Source organism: Dermochelys coriacea, chromosome 1 (genome assembly GCF_009764565.3).
Source record: "Dermochelys coriacea isolate rDerCor1 chromosome 1, rDerCor1.pri.v4, whole genome shotgun sequence".
NCBI classification, from domain to species: Eukaryota; Metazoa; Chordata; order Testudines; family Dermochelyidae; genus Dermochelys; species Dermochelys coriacea.
The window spans coordinates 164,240,470-164,259,421 of NC_050068.2; the positions used below are offsets into that span (position 1 = coordinate 164,240,470).

At 38.6% G+C, this 18,952-nt stretch overlaps 1 protein-coding gene across 25 annotated transcripts in view; it reads right to left on the reverse strand.

The window, feature by feature from the left end:
* The window catches only part of ITSN1 (intersectin 1), a 228,939-nt gene that overhangs the window by 23,480 nt on the left and 186,507 nt on the right, over positions 1 to 18,952 (reverse strand). For 21 of the 25 annotated variants that reach the window (XM_038406525.2, XM_043508140.1, XM_043508169.1 and 18 more), the window contains 2 exons: positions 16,914 to 17,031; positions 13,060 to 13,251 (listed from right to left, as the gene is read on the reverse strand). In XM_038406525.2, the coding sequence (XP_038262453.1) occupies positions 13,060 to 13,251; positions 16,914 to 17,031 (310 nt within the window). Of the gene's footprint in view, positions 1 to 11,229; positions 12,741 to 13,059; positions 13,252 to 16,913; positions 17,032 to 18,952 lie in introns of those variants that run through there. The other 4 variants (XM_038406609.2, XM_043508258.1, XM_038406601.2 and 1 more) reach the window with 1 other exon arrangement.

Sequence of the window (18,952 nt, forward strand, 5' to 3'; positions counted from 1 at the left end):
AAGGTGCCACCGGTACTCCTTTTCTTTTTGCTTTATAAATGTCTGCTTTCAGAGAAATTTTCCAGTACATACAGTACAACACAGGTCTAGTAACCAGAGTTTAGTTTTCTTACTGAGTTGCCAGCCTCAGCAAATACGAATACCATACTTAACTGGTTTTTTTTTTTTTTTTTTTTTTTTTTTTTTTTTTAAAGACTGGAGAGATTTTCTCTTCAAATATGCTGACCTTGGTTTGAAATGTTATTCCAACCACTAAAGTTTTATATGAAACATTTAAAATCTCAAAAAGGAATATTTTTTTCAAACAGCTTGTCAGATTGCCAATGGGAACTTTAAATAGGCCACTTTGAACTTCAGCAATTGGTCTCCTTTTGAACATTTAATATTTGGGGAAAAAACCTGATTTCAATCAGAGCAGAATAAGTGGAAAATACTTTTCCAATGCAGAAAGTTTTTTTTAGGTGCATAAAGATTAGGAACTTTATCCTCGACATAAAAAACAAACAATGTTTGGGTTCCTTTTCAAACTCAAATGTGAGATAAAAGGCTATAACTAGTTTTCAGGGAAGCCAGAGACTGTAAAAGGTACTTTTATAAGAGTCTAAATTCCACTCGCAGCTGTAATAATATTATGAATTCAACCAACTAAAAGAGATCCTTCCTTGGGGGTTTCAGAGTAGCAGCCGTGTTAGTCTGTATTCGCAAAAAGAAAAGGAGTACTTGTGGCACCTTAGAGACTAACAAATGGACCATAAACTGCCTTGGATAAGCAGGTGCTGCTGCCACTGACAAATGGAAAGCATCTATCTCAAAAACCCTAATTCAGCAAGGAACTTAAGCAGGTTCCTAACTTTAAGCATGAGTAGTCACCAGTGCAGCTACACATGTGCTTAAGTTAGTCCAGTATCTAAATACCTTGTCGAAATAGGACTTAAGTGTATTGCTGAACATCTTCTCTGCACTTCTTGAAATTTTCCTGATTTTTTTAAAAAAGATACTTTATCATATTGAAGAGAGATTATGGAACAGTCCTTTTAAATAAACTTGGAGTTCATTTGAACTTGAAGGTGTCAGACAATAACTGTATCAGGAGTTAAATAAACAGACTGAAGGCATAGATCAGCCGAGGAAAGAGATATGGTTATCATCAAGTTAACAAGAAACATCCTTGGGCTATTACTCTTTTATTCTGAAACTTGAAATTAAATATTCACAATGTAAATTAAAGAGAGTCCTCCCCCATCCCCAAATGGCTGTTATTGCTATTATTTGTATTATAGTAACTTCCAGAGGCACCAATCATGATCATTGTGCTGGGTGCTACACAAATATAAGAGGACTGATGAGCTTACAGGTCCTGGACAAAAGCCCATCAATTACAATGGGCTCTAGGATCAGGCCGTCAATATGGACAGAACAGTACATTGTTAAAAATAATAGTTAGACATTTTATCCCTTTCTTTCCATTCATTCTCTCCACCACCATCGCTTCCCATCCATACAGAACCTAAGCAAGGCTCTTCTCAAAAGACAGTACATCTTTTATTTCAGATCAGAATTTGGAGGAAGAGGTTAAGATCCTCCAAATGTAAACTAATTATGAATCATGTTGGCCTCTGGGAAAGGAAAGGTTTTAGGGGAACAGGAACAAAGAGAAAAGGTCTGATCCTGGTTCCACTGTAGTCAATGGCAAGTGGGGTTCATTGGGGTTTTTCTTTTAAGCAATTAGTGGAGCAAAGGGTTTATAATTGCCAATCAAAGGAGAGAGATATCTGCATGTTCACAATATTTAATAAGAAATAATAATGCAATTATGCAAATCCCTGCACTCTGATAGATTAATGAGTATCAGTCAATGCACAGATATTCAGACACACTGTATAGCTGAGAAAAAAAACAGAGGATTAGGTAAACTGGATGCCTGGAATGGGACAGTGCACAACTGTTCCTCTGGAAAGCCTTTGGTCTCCTGTGACCGAAGGCCCTCTGACTTGGGGGATTCTAGAATTGTAAAGGAGAATCTCTGATTTCATTTACAAAAGGAAAGTTCCTGCCCCCTTTCTTTGCAAAGGCAGCCTTGAAAACAAAAATGGATATAAACCAATCACTACAGATGAATGGAACAAGCAGCGGGGCTCTACTTCTGCAACAGGAATCTGGTGGAGACCTAACTATTCCACATGTGCACACACCCTTTTAATGCAAAATAAGTCAGTTATGTTTGGGATGTATCCCCAATAACAACAATATATCCCAGATCTAACCTCAATTTTTACGTCAGCACAGTATAGTGGTGAGATCACAACTGGCTCTTGTCCACTATGTCTCAAGGAGGTGGATGCAGTACAAAATTATTTCACAGGCTTGCCCAAAAATGCTAAGGCTCTGCATAATTGGGGGAAAATAATTATATCTCAATACTTATACAGCATCTGTGCACTTTGATTGGCTAAGACAATCCCATTTTGCCTCTTCTTTTCTTCTGAGCTTACTGGCTAACTTCAGATGTAAGAATGGCCCTACTGGGTCAGACCAAAGGTCCATCTAGCCCAGTATCCTGTCTTCTGACAGTGGCCAGTGCCAAGTGCCCAAGAGGGAATGAACAGAACAGGCAATCATCAAGTGATCAATCCCTTTGCCCATTCCCAGCTTCTGGCAAACAGAGGCTAGGGGCACCATTCCTGCTGTATCATCAACTTAGTACAAACATCTGATACTGCGCATCCTCCACTGGGGGGCAATATCACAAGGCGTTGTAGACTCCAGTGATCAAATAGGTCTTCTCCAGCTCTAACTTCTATGACCCTATGTTGTCCGTTAAAGAATGTTTTTATAGGTCTGTAAAAAAACACCATCACCATTGCCAAACTACAGTCAGTGTATCATAAAAATAAAATCTAGTACTCCACTTAAAACAAATATTCTTTAAACCTTCTGCACAGAGAATCCTAAGGAAGACTGTAAAATGGTGATGAAAAAAAAAAGGAGTACTTGTGGCACCTTAGAGACTAACAAATTTATTTGAGCATAAGCTTTCGTGAGCTACTGCTCACTTCATCGGATGCATTCGGTGGAAAATACAATGGGGAGATTTATATCTCTGTGTGTGTATATAAATCTCCCCACTGTATTTTCCACCAAATGCATCTGATGAAGTGAGCTGTAGCTCACGCAAGCTTATGCTCAAATAAATTTGTTAGTCTCTAAGGTGCCACAAGTACTCCTTTTCTTTTTTGCAAATACAGACCAACACAGCTGCTACTCTGAAAAATGGTGATGGTGATCATAGTAGTGGTAGAGTAAATTGCCCGACAGCATTTTAACCACCATGTCATCAGACCTGCTTATCTGAACTCTGGTAGCCAGACGGCACTAGTCCTCCCAGAAGTGCGACAAACGGAAATCTGAAGAAGATCTTTGTTCTCACCTATTTACCTGATATTCACCAGGACTACAGAAGCATGATTTGGACAATTCCAATGGACATAAGGAGGGAGGCCACCTACTGACAGACAGAAGGGGTGCAAAATTCCATGATGCTTTTGTCCACCCCTTATTTTTCCCCTCACCATTCTGCTTCATTAAACAAGGTCCAAATCTTCCTTTATGGCCTTTTTTAACAATTTTGGAAGGTTTAATCAGGCAGCCACAGCTGAATGAGCAATGGTACTCCCCTCTAGAGGCAAAAAGGCCAAATAGCTGTGTTCCAGTGAAGAATATTGCTCAGTATCACTACCTGATATACCTTTTATTTATAAAGTGCTGAAAGCGTACAAGACATGGTCCATGCCTTGAAGAGCTTGCATAGGGTATATGCTTTCTTAACTGGCCACACACATCCATCTACTGGTAGAACATGGACCTCTCTAAAAATGGTTGAAATTTTGCATTAGGGGAAAAAAGACCTGAGAACAATAGGTTTAAAGGGCCAGCCTACAAAATATTACATGGGCTAATCTTTATGCTGGAAGAAGTCACAGACATCATATGCCTCTTTCACTTGCTCACACCCAATTCTTTAGAGGTGGTAAGTCTCATTGATACAGATTTTTCACAACAGTCATGTTAATTTTTGTTAAAATTATGAAGTGTAAATGAGAGTCAGAGACTGGCCTTATGAAAATCAACAGATCACTATCAACCCTCATTCTGCAGCTACAAAGGCCTTCCTCAATGTTTTGTGGTTTTTTACACTATCTTACTGGGGAAGAAAGAAACACTTGCTTCAATCCTGTAACAAGAAGCTGAAGGGTAAAGGCTGGTTAGGAACTCAAGGGGGGAATAGGAAACCTACTAAAACTTTTAAAAAATATAACTCTAAATTATTTCTCCCCAAAATTTGCCATGGGAAGAAAAAAATCCCATGTGCATCTAAAAATATGAATTGGCAGATTTCCACTGACTTCTGGCAATTATTTAAAGAATTGAGGGGATCTGAAAATCATATCACTAACCCAAGACCAAATATTGCCCATCATGGTCCTGTGACCAGTGTTTACTAATGACAAGGAAATATGGGGAAGTCATCTTGCACTTGAATACCATCATTGATTTGGAACGGAAAAGAGCAGCCCAGTCCAATTTTACACTTTCTTCAGCAACAAGAGTGAGCTTCTCAGTTAACCGTCTTGAAATTTGCTATGAATGTCAACTACTGAAGTTTACTGTACAACAGAGCAAGAGGTAACTTTCACAAGGTGACACATTTGAATCCCTACTAAGGCCCCGAACAGTCCTCAATGGAGTTAGAAGAACCATATTCCAAAAACTCAGAAACAAACATAGTAGTAAACTTGTTACTTAATTGTTTCCTTTCAGGACAAAGCTCTCTCTGTCATCTTGCAAATTAATTCCAATTCAGCAGTCTCTTGTTGGAGTCTTTACTTACAGACAGCCCCCCAACCTGAAGCAAATACTCACCAGCAACCACACACCACACTACCAGAACCACTAACCCAGGAACCTATCCTTGCAACAAAGCCCGTTGCCAACTCTATCCACATATCTATTCAGGGGACACCATCATAAGGACTAATCACATCTGCCACACTGTCAGAGGCTCGATCACTTGCACATCTACCAATGTGATATATGCCATCATGTGCCAGCAATGCCCCTCTGCCATGTACATTGGTCAAACTGGACTGTCGCTACGTAAAAAAATAAATGGACACAAATCAGACGTCAAGAATTATAACATTCAAAAACCAGTTGGAGAACACTTCAATCTCTCTGGTCACTCGATTACAGACCTAAAAGTGGCTATCCTTCAACAAAAAAGCTTCAAAAACAGACTCCAACGAGAGACCGCTGAATTGGAATTAATTTGCAAGCTGGATACAGTTAACTTAGGCTTGAATAGAGACTGGGAGTGGATGGGTCATTACACAAAGTAAAACTATTTCCCCACGTTTATCCCCACCCACACCCCCCACTGTTAGTCAGACGTTCTTGTCAACTGCTGGAAATGGCCCACCTTGATTATCACTACAAAAGGTTCCTTCCCCATCCCCCGCTCTCCTGCTGGTAATAGCTCACCTTAAGAGATCACTCTGGTTACAGTATGTATGGTAACACCCATTGTTTCATGTTCTCTATGTATATAAATCTCCCCACTGTATTTTCAATTGAATGCATCCAAAGAAGTGAGCTGTAGCTCACAAAAGCTTATGCTCAAATAAATTTGTTAGTCTCTAAGGTGCCACAAGTACTCCTTTTCTTTTTGTGAATACAGACTAACACAGCTGCTACTCTGAAACCTGTCATTATGCAAGGCACTGAATTTAGCCGTATGGAGTGGAAATCTATCAATTTCATGAAAAAAATCATATAGATACAGACAGGCATCATCTTCCTTTCCAAATGCAAACAGATGGACATCATACCAAAAGGACTGAAGGTAAAAAATCCATTACAATCTACATACCACACAGACTATGCTGACAGCTTGTGCCACACGCTCTCAAAGAAACTGTGGAACCACCTGATCAACATCCTCTCCAGCAAACAGGGAAAGATAAAAGATGAACTCTCAAAACTGGATACTCTCATAAAAAAACAACCTTCTACTCAAACTTCCTCGTGGCTGGACTTCACAAAAACTAGACAAGCCATTTACAACACACACTTTGCCTCTCTACAAAAGGAAAAGGACACTAAACTATCTAAACTACTACATGCCACAAGGGGCCACAACAGTGGTTCCTTTAACCCACCCAGCAATATTGTTAATCTATCCAACTATACTCTTAGCCCAGCAGAAGAATCTGTCCTATCTCGGGGCCTCTCCTCCTGCCCCTCCACCCCCACAAACATGATACAGTTCTGTGGTGACCTAGAATCCTATTTTCAATGCCTCCGACTCAAGGAATATTTCCAACATACCTCTGAACAACATACTAACCCACAGAGAGCTGCCTACCAAGACTACAAAAAGAAGGACTCTGGGTGGACTCCTCCTGAAGGTTGAAACAACAGACTGGACTTCTACATAGACTGCTTCCACTGACATGCACGGGCTGAAATTGTGGAAAAGCAGCATCACTTGCCCCATAACCTCAGCCATGCAGAACACAATGCCATCCATAGCCTCAGAAACAACTCTGTCATCATAATCAAAAAGGCTGACAAAGGAGGTGCTGTGATCATCATGAATAGGTTGGAATATGAACAAGAGGCTGCTAGGCAGCTCTCCAACACCGCTTTCTACAAGCCATTACCCTCTGATCCACTGAGGGTTACCAAAAGAAACTACAGCATTTGCTCAAGAAACTCCCTGAAAAAGCACAAGAACAAATCCGCACAGACACACCCCTGGAACCCCAACCTGGGGTATTCTATCTGCTACCTAAGATCCATAAACCTGGAAATCCTGCATGCCCCGTCATCTCAGGCATTGGCACCATGACAGCAGGATTGTCTGGCTATGTAGACTCCCTCTTCAGGCTCAACGCTACCAGCACTCCCAGCTATCTTCGAGACACCACTGACTTCCTGAGGAAACTACAATCCATCGGTGATCTTCCTAAAAACACCATCCTGGCCACTATGGATGTAGAAGCCCTCTACACCAACATTCCACACAAAGATGGACTACAAGCCGTCAGGAACAATATCCCCGATAATGTCACACCAAACCTAGTGGCTGAACTCTGACTTTGTCCTCACCCATAACTATTTCACATTTGGGGACAATGCATACCTTCAAATCAGCGGCACTCCTATGGGTACCCGCATTGCCCCACAGTATGCCAACATTTTTATGGCTGATTTAGAACAACGCTTCCTCAGTTCTCGTCCCCTAATGCCCCTATTCTACTTGCGCTATATTGACGACATCATCATCATCTGGACCCATGGAAAAGAAGCTCTTGAGGAATTCCACCATGATTTCAACAATTTCCATCCCACCATCAACCTCAGCCTGGACCAGTCCACACAAGACATCCACTTCCTGGACACTACGGTGCTAATAAGCGATGGTCACATAAACACCACCCTATACCAAAAACCTACTGACCGCTATTCCTACCTACATGCCTTCAGCTTTCATCCAGACCACACCACACGATCCATTGTCTACAGCCAAGCTCTATGATACAACTGCATTTGCTCCAACCCCTCAGACAGAGACAAACACCTACAAGATCTCTATCAAGCATTCTTACAACCACAATATCCACCTGCTGAAGTGAAGAAACAGATTAACAGAGCCAGAAGAGTAACCAGAAGTCATCTACTATAGGACAGGCCCAACAAAGAAAACAACAGAACGCCACTAGCCATCACCTTCAGCCCCCAACTAAAACCTTTCCAACGCATCATCAAGGATCTACAACCTATCCTGAAGGACCACCCATCACTCACAGATCTTGAGAGAGACAGACCAGTCCTTGCTTACAGACAGCCCCGCAACCTGAAGCAAATACTCACCAGCAACCACACGCCACACAACAGAACCACTAACCCAGGAACCTATCCTTGCAACAAAACCCGTTTCCAACTCTGTCCACATATCTATTCAGGGGACACCATCATAGGGCTTAATCACATCAGCCACACTATCAGAGGCTCGTTCACTTGCACATCTACCAATGTGATATATGCCATCATGTGCCAGCAATGCCCCTCTGCCATGTACATTGGTCAAACTGGACAGTCTCTATGTAAAAGAATAAATGGACACAAATCAGACATTAAGAATTATAACATTCAAATAGCTGTTGGAGAATGCTTCAATCTCTCTGGTCACTCGATTACAGATCTAAAAGTGGCTATCCTTCAACAAAAAACATAAAAAACAGACTCCAACGAGAGACTGCTGAATTGGAATTACTTTGCAAACTGGATACAATTAATTTAGGCTTGAATAAGACTGGGAGTCATTACACAAAGTAAAACTATTTCCCCATGTTCATCCCCACCCTGCAGTGTTCCTCAGATGTTCTTGTCAACTGCTGGAAATGGGCCACCTTGATTATGACTACAAAAGGTTCCACGTTCCCCTCCCTCCTCCCACTCTCCTGCTGTTAATAGCTCACCTTAAGCGATCACTCTGGTTACAGTCTGTATGGTAACACCTATTGTTTTATGTTCTCTATGTATATAAATCTCCCCACTGTATTTTCTATTGAATGCATCCGATGAAGTGAGCTGTAGCTCACGAAAGCTTATGCTCTAATAAATTTGTTAGTCTCTAAGGTGCCACAAGTACTCCTTTTCTTTTTGCGAATACAGACTAACACAGCTGCTACTCAAACAAATTTATATGGATTTCATCTGGACTAGTTTTTGTTAGTTTGTGCTGAGCAAAATCAATGCAGCTTTCCTTTAAGCAGTTTCTAAAATAAAAAGAATAAAGAAAATCAAAATGATAATTCAGGTAAGAGGCCTGATGCAAAGTCTGCAAATTTGTTGCCTATATCAGTACTTAAATACACATTCATAGTTATTCTGTTAAACTACACACTTAAGCTACTTATACTCAAGTAAACAGAAGTTAAGAGTCTAATCCCTATTCCAAGTAGAAAAATCTCTCTTCTACAACCTGAAAAATGCCAAATTAAGTACAATACGCCAGACAACCCACATCACAGGAACGAAGTCTTGCTGAAGGCAATCAGTATTGAAAATTGTTGCCAGCTCCATCAAGCATGTTTGGGAAGTCCCTCTCCAACCACTTTCACGAAGGAAACTTCTTCCTCAGATGACTAAATGTCTATGAACTGTGCAGAAAAGACTTAAAACGGGCCATAAACCCAATCTCATCATTGTCCCTTTGAATGACCGCTCCTTTCCTGTATGCAGTGTTGTTGTAGCTTTCCTGTTAGCCAGAAAGAACAAGAAAAGCTTCCATGCAAGATGAGGATTAACCTTTTCTATACCTAGAATGGCTTTCCGGAGCCTTGCAGCATGAGGCTAGTGACAGGATTTCCCTCTTTTTCTAAATTGTGGTTATATATATTAAAAACCTGTTGAATGATTGACAGGCCATGCACCCTCCCTCCTCTGTGTACGTGATGGTGTTACTTCCTCCTAGAGGGGGATTAAAATCTGCTGGTTTTGCAGTCCCAGGTCAGGGGACTGAAGAAACAAGGACATGGGAGTAATTCATCAAAGGAAGCTCTGAATCTCAATGTGGCTGTGGAGCTTGGCATTTGAGTGATTATGGCAGGTTAAGGTTTCTTCTGGATACATCCACTTGCCACCTGAGGCATGTAGCATATACACTAAGAAGAAGCAGCAGAACCAGGATCAATAGCCTTTTGGGTTTTGTGTGGTTGAGGAGGCTAAAGATCTTTTTAGATGGACTAGGTGAATGAAGCGGGAGAATAGTCAAAATTGAATTCTTAGGAATAACTCAAAGTCTTTGCTTTCAATGGTGTAATATTAAAGGATCTAATTTAAAAGTTTTTTGCCTTTACAGTCCCTTTGATTTTGTTTTTACTTAATATAGAAATTTGAAAATCTAGAAAGGTAACAATGGATATGTATAACAGTTCACTCTGATACTACAATTCCTTTGCAAATAATATAACTATATAGCAGATACAATTCCCTTGAATTATTATAGTCTATTGAGTAAACAAATATTATGGATACCTTTTACATTCATGTGCTTTAACAAACCATAATAGCTCACTTGAATGCCTTGTTCAGGACACATTAGTCTGTGCTTTGAGCTATTTAGTGAGTTGATTATTCGCAACAATGGACTGCTTTATAAGCTATTGTCGTGTCAAGTGGTATACAGCACTCTTCAGAACAAGGATTCTTGGCACACTATACATTAATGTGTTTATAAAAGCAAACAGACTCTTCAGTTCATGGCTCATTAACCTCATGAACTTTGGTGCCATTGTGATTTGTCAATCATGTATAATAAGTGAATGTATCAAAATTTCTTATGAAAATTTGTTTAAAAATATTGCCCGCTTGATTATTTTTTTCTTCTTTTTTTTTTTTTAAACACTAAAAGAGAGCACACACAAAAAAACCACCGGGCATCACTACATCTACAGAGAAGAGAAAAAATATTCATTTAAGTACTGTAATTACAAAGATATTGCCCAAATTTGGAGAAAATCCATTTATGGGCTGGTGTTATACAGGCCAATATTGTGTTCTAGGACAAATGTTTATAGTCAAGTTACACATCTTTTCACACACTAACTTGTAATGGGAATGTTGAGAAAGCCTCCACTAAAGTGACATTGGCATGCATGATTACAGTATGAAAATGTTTGAGTGCTACACAAAATATTTACTTTAAGTTATGCTGGTGTACAGAGCATATATTTCTGCAAATCAGTGAAGGAAATACACTATATTGTACAGTGCTGAATGCACTTCTAAGAGAAGGAAAATCCGTGTAGCAAACTAACAAGCAAATTTTAAGCTTAAATCCTAGATTTAAAATTAAGTTTGAGAGTCAATGTGATAACATACTATAATTGCTCCACTCTCTATGGACAGATGAGACTTGCATGTTGATTGGTTTCAATGTAGCATTTAGAAAACACTTACAACCAGGAGCCACGTTTGAAAAGTTGTAATTAATTGTGATCAATTTGAGCATGTCTCAGTATGCAAAGGAAACACCACAAACTTCCCTCTGTATTAAAAGCTGAGTTTCAGCTTATTCATGTATGGTTAAGTTGTTACACATACTAATACCACTTGTCAAATTCTGTTTGTACAGAGCAACAAGACGACAAACACATTTTGGTCTAGCTTTTTATACGAAGAATTTAATTATCTATACATGTGACTAATTGTAAAGGCTGTATTACAGTTGTTAAAGCTGCAGGTTTTATATATTTATATATTTTACATTCATATCAATGAAAATATTGAAGTGCAATTGAATAAGGAGCTTCACTTGTTCTTTGCACCACATGAAAAGGGGGAAGGGAGATGGAAGGAACTCTATGACACCGCCAGCATGAAATTTAGAAATACATGAACAGAACATGACTAAATGTTAAAGTCATTAGTAAAACAGCTATATTGTGCTTGACGCATGGTTCTTCCTCCCCCCTCCCACCCCCCCCCCCCGGTGCAGAGAGCACCAGGCATTTCATTAAGAGCTTATAACTAATGTTTGAAAGACAAACATGGCTTAGGCTACAGCACATCTACTACATAAACTTGACTGTAAGCTCCATTTAATATTAATTTGTATAAATTCCACAGTCTAGTTAAAAAATGTAAACATTGGAAATTAATTGCAGGGAGATATTTCTATACATTCTTTCTTGTCAAGATAATTACTTGTTCAAAAGATGATGTTCCATAGTCATGTAAAAGTAACAATGGTAATAAAACTTCATTTAACAGGTTGAAAAAAAAGTAATGTTAATTCTCAAAGACGACATGAATGTAATATTCTATTGATTTCGGATATGAAAATGCAAAAACCACACAAATCTGAGACAAACAAAACAAAGATGCTTTCGTATTGTAGCTACAAATAACTGTGCAAAATAAAATCAATTGCAATAAGGATTACAGCATTATGCAAGGATAGTATCTCTTGCATTGGAAGAAAATTAATTTCTTCTGTCCACAATGTATTACACACTCAACAAGGAACACCTGATACAAACAGAATAAGAACTGGAACAAAATACCAGTTGGGCATGTGTTAAAGTTCCTTAAACTGATCTAACTCCTTCTGTTCTTTTGTAATAGAAAAAAACAAGACATTGATAACACTGGACTAGTGAACAATAAAAAAAGATACATAAAGTCTCAGATTTATGGACATTTGGATCAATTTTAATAGCACATGCAGCATTCCTTGATAGTGGGTCTTTTTGCAAGAACAAAATTGCATTGCAGAAATTTTATTTATTCTTTTCCTTTAAAAGGCTAAAATACACATTTAAAATTATTTGTAAAACTACTGAAAGCACCTGTGCAAAGGTGGAAAAAATTACTCTGGTAACTATGAAAGCCACAAAAGGACCCACTATCCTGTGTATTTTTTTTTTTTTTTTTGTAATTTTGCTTCTATATCTGTAGATAATTAACTCAAACATTGTGATTACATGCAACTAATGTAAAATGAGGTAAACTGCTCTGCAGTGTGTTCTTCTACTCAGAAGGCAGTAGATGATCATGCTGGAAGTCACATGATCAAGGCTGCATCTCCCATCATCCCTCTGGGCAGTGATATGGGATAGTGGGTCTCTTTGAGGACTTTCAAGCCTGAGTGGGGGATGGACAACATATGATTCCTAGAAAAAGGAGGAAAACAACACATAAGCAAAACAAAACAATGAGCAAAATTCAAGCTAGGAAAATGAGTCAGGCACGTAAACAGCATGATGCAAAAATGATAAAACAGAACATGCTACAAAGGGGATGGAACTAAAAAACAAAACAAAACACAAAATAAGGTTTCTTTTACAGAAGGTCTTCAAAGAGACTTTGGCAAATGCAGCAGTGGTCAAGCTTTGAGTTCTGCAAACCATAGCAGAATCACAGCAATGCTGCATGTTACATTTTAAAATACTACATAAGCAGTAACAGTAAGATAGTAAACAGGTCACTTACATTGCTGGCTTGGGTCCATGTCTGTTGTCAGTTTCACATAGTTGGATGGGAAGAGACCCACCTGTCCATTCACTTCTCCTTTCCACCAATCTGGGTCGTCCTTGTTCAGGACGTTTATGATCTGGCCTTTGTTGAATGCCAGTTCATCGTCATTCTGTGCAGTGTAGTCATACATGCCAATTACTTGGCACACTGTAAGATAAATGAACAAATCTATGGCATCGGTAACATTTCAGTAAAATATCACATGCAAGTGTATTCAAGTTACAATAATGATTACTGTCTGCACTATTTCCCTGGTTAGAAAATACTCAGCAAATAATAAGATGGGTTTACATATCAAGATTGACTTTCTGAAAGTCAAAACTTGTTCTAGGATTAAATATTAGTTTTCTACAGCCATTTAACTTTAGTTTTATAGTTATTCTACCCACAAAAGATCTACAATGGTTTTATGTGGAGACAAAAACAATCCCACATGTTCTGGATCTTCTCTAGCATTACAAAGCCTACTCTCTCAGCTAGAACTGGTCAGCTGACAAATAACTGTAGCATACATAACATTTTCGAACCCCCACTTTTACAAATTTAGGGTATGGACTCTTTCCTCAAAGTATTATAACTTCTCTTTGAAGGGGGAGAAAGCCACCTACTAAACACAGCTCCAGTCAGGAGAAAGCAAGCTGACTGGTGCCAATGCTGCTAGAGATGTTTAGAATATCAGAAATTAGAAACTGGCTGTGGGAGGGGAGAGTGGGGGAGGGAAAAAAAACAGACAATTTGTTAGGTAATTTAACCCATCCTCTTGCCAGGGCAAAATTGTTGCCTGCAATATATTTTTCTATTTTCTTATCATGGAACTCAGTATTTCTGAGTGGCTCCCAGGACACAATGGGCTCCACACAATCACAATAGAAAGGAAAATTAGAAAACTGGCCCAATTGTCCCAAGCCAGGTAGGGCTGTATTCTCTTTTAAACAAAAGAGCAACAACTTATTTCCTTTTCCTTTCTGTTGTGTTCTATGTTCCAAGCAATGGGGCTTCTGGTATTTCCCCCCTGCAAAAGATCATTTTGACAGTCTAATAGATCTGTGTCAGGAAACAGCTCCATGATATTCAGCATTAATTTCCTCTTTCTTAATTTCCTCCCAGTACTCCGTGATAGCATTTGTACAACTCAAAATAATTCCTGTTGACTTCTCCAGAGACTTGGAGCCTGTTATGACTCCTTTTAATTATTGCTTTGCCTATCATGCTAAGGAGGAGTCAGATAACTAATCCAAGCTAATTTCCACATTTGACTACATACAGTATACACATTCATTGCAGAGTTTCTCTAACATTTAAACATTTTTAGCATTCTGTTTCTTAAGCAGAAAAAAAGTAATTTGTCATTCATTGTTATTTGTCCCAACTAATACTGTATCAAGCTAAATAAAGTCTGAATTTGGTCCTATCCCACTACACTTAAGTTTGCTAGTGGAGTTCTGACTATACAGCAGATCCTCAGAGTTATGAGCAATAGAGTTACGAACTGTGCAGTCAATCACACACCTCATTTGGAACCAGACATGTACAATCAGGCAGCAGCAGAGACAAAAAAGAAGCAAATACAGTACAGTACCGTGTTAAATGTAAACTACTAAACTCTGAAGTTCTACTGTACCCTCATCTCAGATGGAAAACCCTATGAATGATCCCAATTTGCTTGCATTCCTAGCAGAGACAGCAGCTCCAAAACTCACAGATAACTATAAAAGTAGACTAAAGCGGATGTACCCCTTGTTTCTGTTAAAAAAAAAAAAAGACGTGCTGTTGGCCCAGGGATTATCTGAAATACATCATCTGATACATGGGTTAGAATCAGAGTCCAGGTTCCTGTCTGGCTCTCTCCAGGTCAGCACAAGCTACAAATACTATGGAAGCAGCACACTTAATTCTTTAAAATAAGTAGGAATGTTTGGAAAGAGGTTTCCTAGTATTTCTATAAAATAACCTCTCTACCTGTGGCAATACAGATGTGGCAATCACAGGCTATGAAGGGAGTCCTGCTCATTTCTCAAACTAGGAGGACAGTGCTCACATCACGGGTTTAGAAGGGGACAGATATAAAGCAGTGAGAAATTAAGAAAGTCTCCAGGTCCCAATAGACAAAAAGTGTCCATGCAACAGAATTTAAAAAGCTGTCCAAAGTCACACAATTCATGTTATGTTATGATGAACGCACACACACAAACCCAGCAACAACAAGTATAGTGGCAGCAGAAGCAGAAAGAGAAAAAAATAGCTACACATTAAACTGTTGTTGGTACCAGCCTCTGATAGTCCTTCCCTTTCAAACTCCAGACATCATGTGCTATTGCACATTTTAAAGACCCCTCTCTATGCACTACTCTGGCCACTACTACTCTCCTTTTATGAAGATTTTTCTCAGTTCTACTCTCCTCAGCCATAAGTGGCTCCTTTGCACAAAAAGCCTTCTATATTCGGTTCCACCAGCCCATACCTCCAGACTTCCTCCATAAAGACACCCAATTAGACTGAACACATGCCAAGTGAGGACATTATCATTACAAAAGGAAAGACAAGACAGTCTTTTCTTCCACACACTCTCCAAAATCAATATAAAGTTTATTTGATACAATCATGTTTGATGGTGTGTCCAATATTCATGATACCAATAATGTAAGACATTACTAAAATGCTTATGTATTTGTATAAAACATTTTTTAGCGCTTTGGAAAGGTTCTAGCTTGTCAGTCCTATAATACAGAAAATACAAGTGCCTACACAATGCCTTGCTAGTGTGCCCCACGCCTGAACTGGTGGGAGCTACCTCACCAGTGGTGAGAGGGTAGATCAGTCTTCATGCCAGCTGACGTTTTTGTTTCCCTGGTAAGTCTACCAAGAAGAGGGCCATTTAGTGCCACTTGGGATGCAGACTTTTCTAATGTGGCCACCTGCTTTCACCAAAAACTTATTTCATACTTTTTAAATAGGTCTCTGAACATATCAGATGGACAGCTTTCAGTCATTTGAGTATTCCATTATAATTTCATGATTTATCTAGTTCCCTAGCATTTAAATACTTATGACTATTTTTCCTAGATATTTGGAGACAGAAAATCAAGACAGACGGCATGCTTGGTGTGTCAGTGTGTAAGTCCAATGTTTTATACACAGTCAATTAGAAATAGACTCCTTTTCGCTCAAGGGAATTATAATGATTAGAGAATAGTTCAGGGAAGTAGTGTACGAGTGCAAGTCCAAGACAGGTCAACAACAATGGAAGACATTACCATCTGGATATTGTTCAATGGCTTATGTGGAACAAACTGATTGTCTCACTTCAGATCCTAATGGGCAAGTGTCCTTACCACAAAGATACCACTCAAACTGGCAAACTCAGCAGGGATATTAAGGACATAAGAATGAGCTATCTTCGCACCCCTAAACCTGGTCCTGCCCACAGTTGACATACATTAGTAGGATGGTTTGTTACTGCCTGTGCTGGATCTTTAGTGGATAGCACATTTCAGTCTCTAGGGCTAACAGTCCTGTATCCTTTCATTAGCATTAAAATAAACAAATATGTATGACAGATATATTCCATGTTAACCCAACTGGTCTTCTTTCCCTAAAGGCATATGATCAAAGTTAGATATGAGAAAATACTCTATAGATGAAATAAAGAAATTGTATAGAAATTCATTAAGAAAAATGAAATATTTTAGAAAGGAACTTTGAAACCCAAGTGACTAGTATAACAGTTAATTCCCTAGAAATGTCCAGTTCTAAACTACACAAGTGACACAGATGAACAAATATTTTGAGAACATTACTGCATTACTTACCGGAAGGTAATACTGTTGATTTAGGTGGCTCAGTTGGCGTAGTTTTACTGGTACCAGGACTTAAAAGTTTTACATAGTTAGCAGGGAACCATCCTATCTGTCGTTTTTTCCCTCGTGCCTAATAAGAAAATAATTCTTTTCAGAGGGTTAAGCACATCAACAGACCCCCAGACCAGGCCAGGGTAACTCAGTCTACATTTTAATTTTATATTTGAAGTTACATTGATCACTTTAAAATAGGCCAAATGTATTAAAGAACATAGACAGTTAGGTTTTTTTTACTCATGCAAGTATCTTTTCTACTTGGCAAACATTGATTTCTCCCACACTGTATTTCTAAAAAGCTAAAATTAGAGTACAGAATCATAGAAATGTAGGATTGGAAGGGACTTTAAGAAGTTATCAAGTTCAGCCCCCTCACTAAAGCAAAACCAGAGTACCTAGACCATCCCTGACAGCTGTTTGTCCAATCAGTTCTTAAAAACCTCCAGTGATGGGGATTCCACAACCTCACTTGGAAGTCCATTCCAGAACTTAACTACCCTTATAGTTAAAAAGGTTTTACTCATATCTAACCTAATGCTCCCTTGCTCCAGATTAACTCCATTATTTCTTGTCCTACCTTCAGCGGACATGGAGAACAGCAAACTCTAGCCGTAGTATTATAAACGTACAATACATACACAAACAGTTACCAATTGCTACAACAATAATGACAAACACTGTGGCATAGGAAATGTGTTCCAAGATTTTGTTCAGACAAGAGCTTAGCAAGATTTTTTTTTAAAAAAAGGACTGGACGTTTATATGGATATCAAGAATCTCTAGCTATAATTAACAAATTTTGAAAGGGATATTAAAGTTCATGCTTCAGAACTTCAACCAATTTAACTAAGGGAAATCAGGATGAGACAATGTGGAGGTCATATCTGCCTATTGCAGGGTTGTCACACCTTCCTCTGAAATATCTGGTACTGAGCATTATTAATTAGAGACAGAACCCTGGACTAGATGGAACTCAGTTCTGATCCAGTCTTGCAATGCCAGTGTTCCTGTCTGCAAAACTGGGCTAGATGTTTCACAGGAACAATCTCAGATTATTTTGTCAATGAACTTCTTCTTTCCAGCTAAGAACCAGAAGAGAAGCCTGGGAAATGGTTTTCAAATCTTTCTGACCAACTACTGTAAAATTGGCAGTTTCTAATTTTAGTGCTAATTCTTTATTTTTAAGATGTGTGTGTGTTTTTAGCTATTTACTTTTTGTAGTTGGATGAAGATGTAAGTATTTTTAATATTATACTGAAGTTTGCCTTTTAAAGCATAACAAAAATATCTTTGTTCTAGTGAAAGCAGCCATCTGTGCAGTATTACATCTTGGATTACCAATTTGACCTAATTTTTTTAGATCTCTGTTCTGTTTGGAAAAAACAGTCCTACAGCATTTGATTTTATTTTATCTTTATTGTCACTCTGGCTAATATTTAATCCAGCTCCTTCAGACTGAGCTACAGTGAAGGTTCTATTTCTTTTTTATGGACAATTATGAACAAACTTTATTTCAAGCCAAAAATCAAACTATATAGGTTCTTCCACAGTTTAAAAGAACAAGTGTCAACTTGAAACACAGCCATGTTTTTAGAAATTGAATTAAAAGTAGTTTGATACTAAACCATTTCCTGAGTCCTCCTGCCACTCATATTTTACAACCATACTTCTGTTTTTTAATGCTTCTCTTTTCCCAGATGCTGCATGAAAGAGCCAAGCAACCAGCACAGGAAACAGACTATAAAATGCTGTCAAAGGAGCAAACTAAACATGCTACAGAAAAAAAAAATATATTTCCTCGCCTCTCCTAATTTCATTCCACTACAGTACTCTTCAGCAGTACTTTTAGCAACAATAGGCAAAACGTTTTCAAATAAAATATTATTAGGTTGCTGGTGTCTCTCTGATGTTGCCAAGTTACAGCAAGAATTGTTGCAGTATTAAAAGCTGTGTTAGATGTCCTGCAGCAGTGGCTGGGCTATATACAAAGTGTT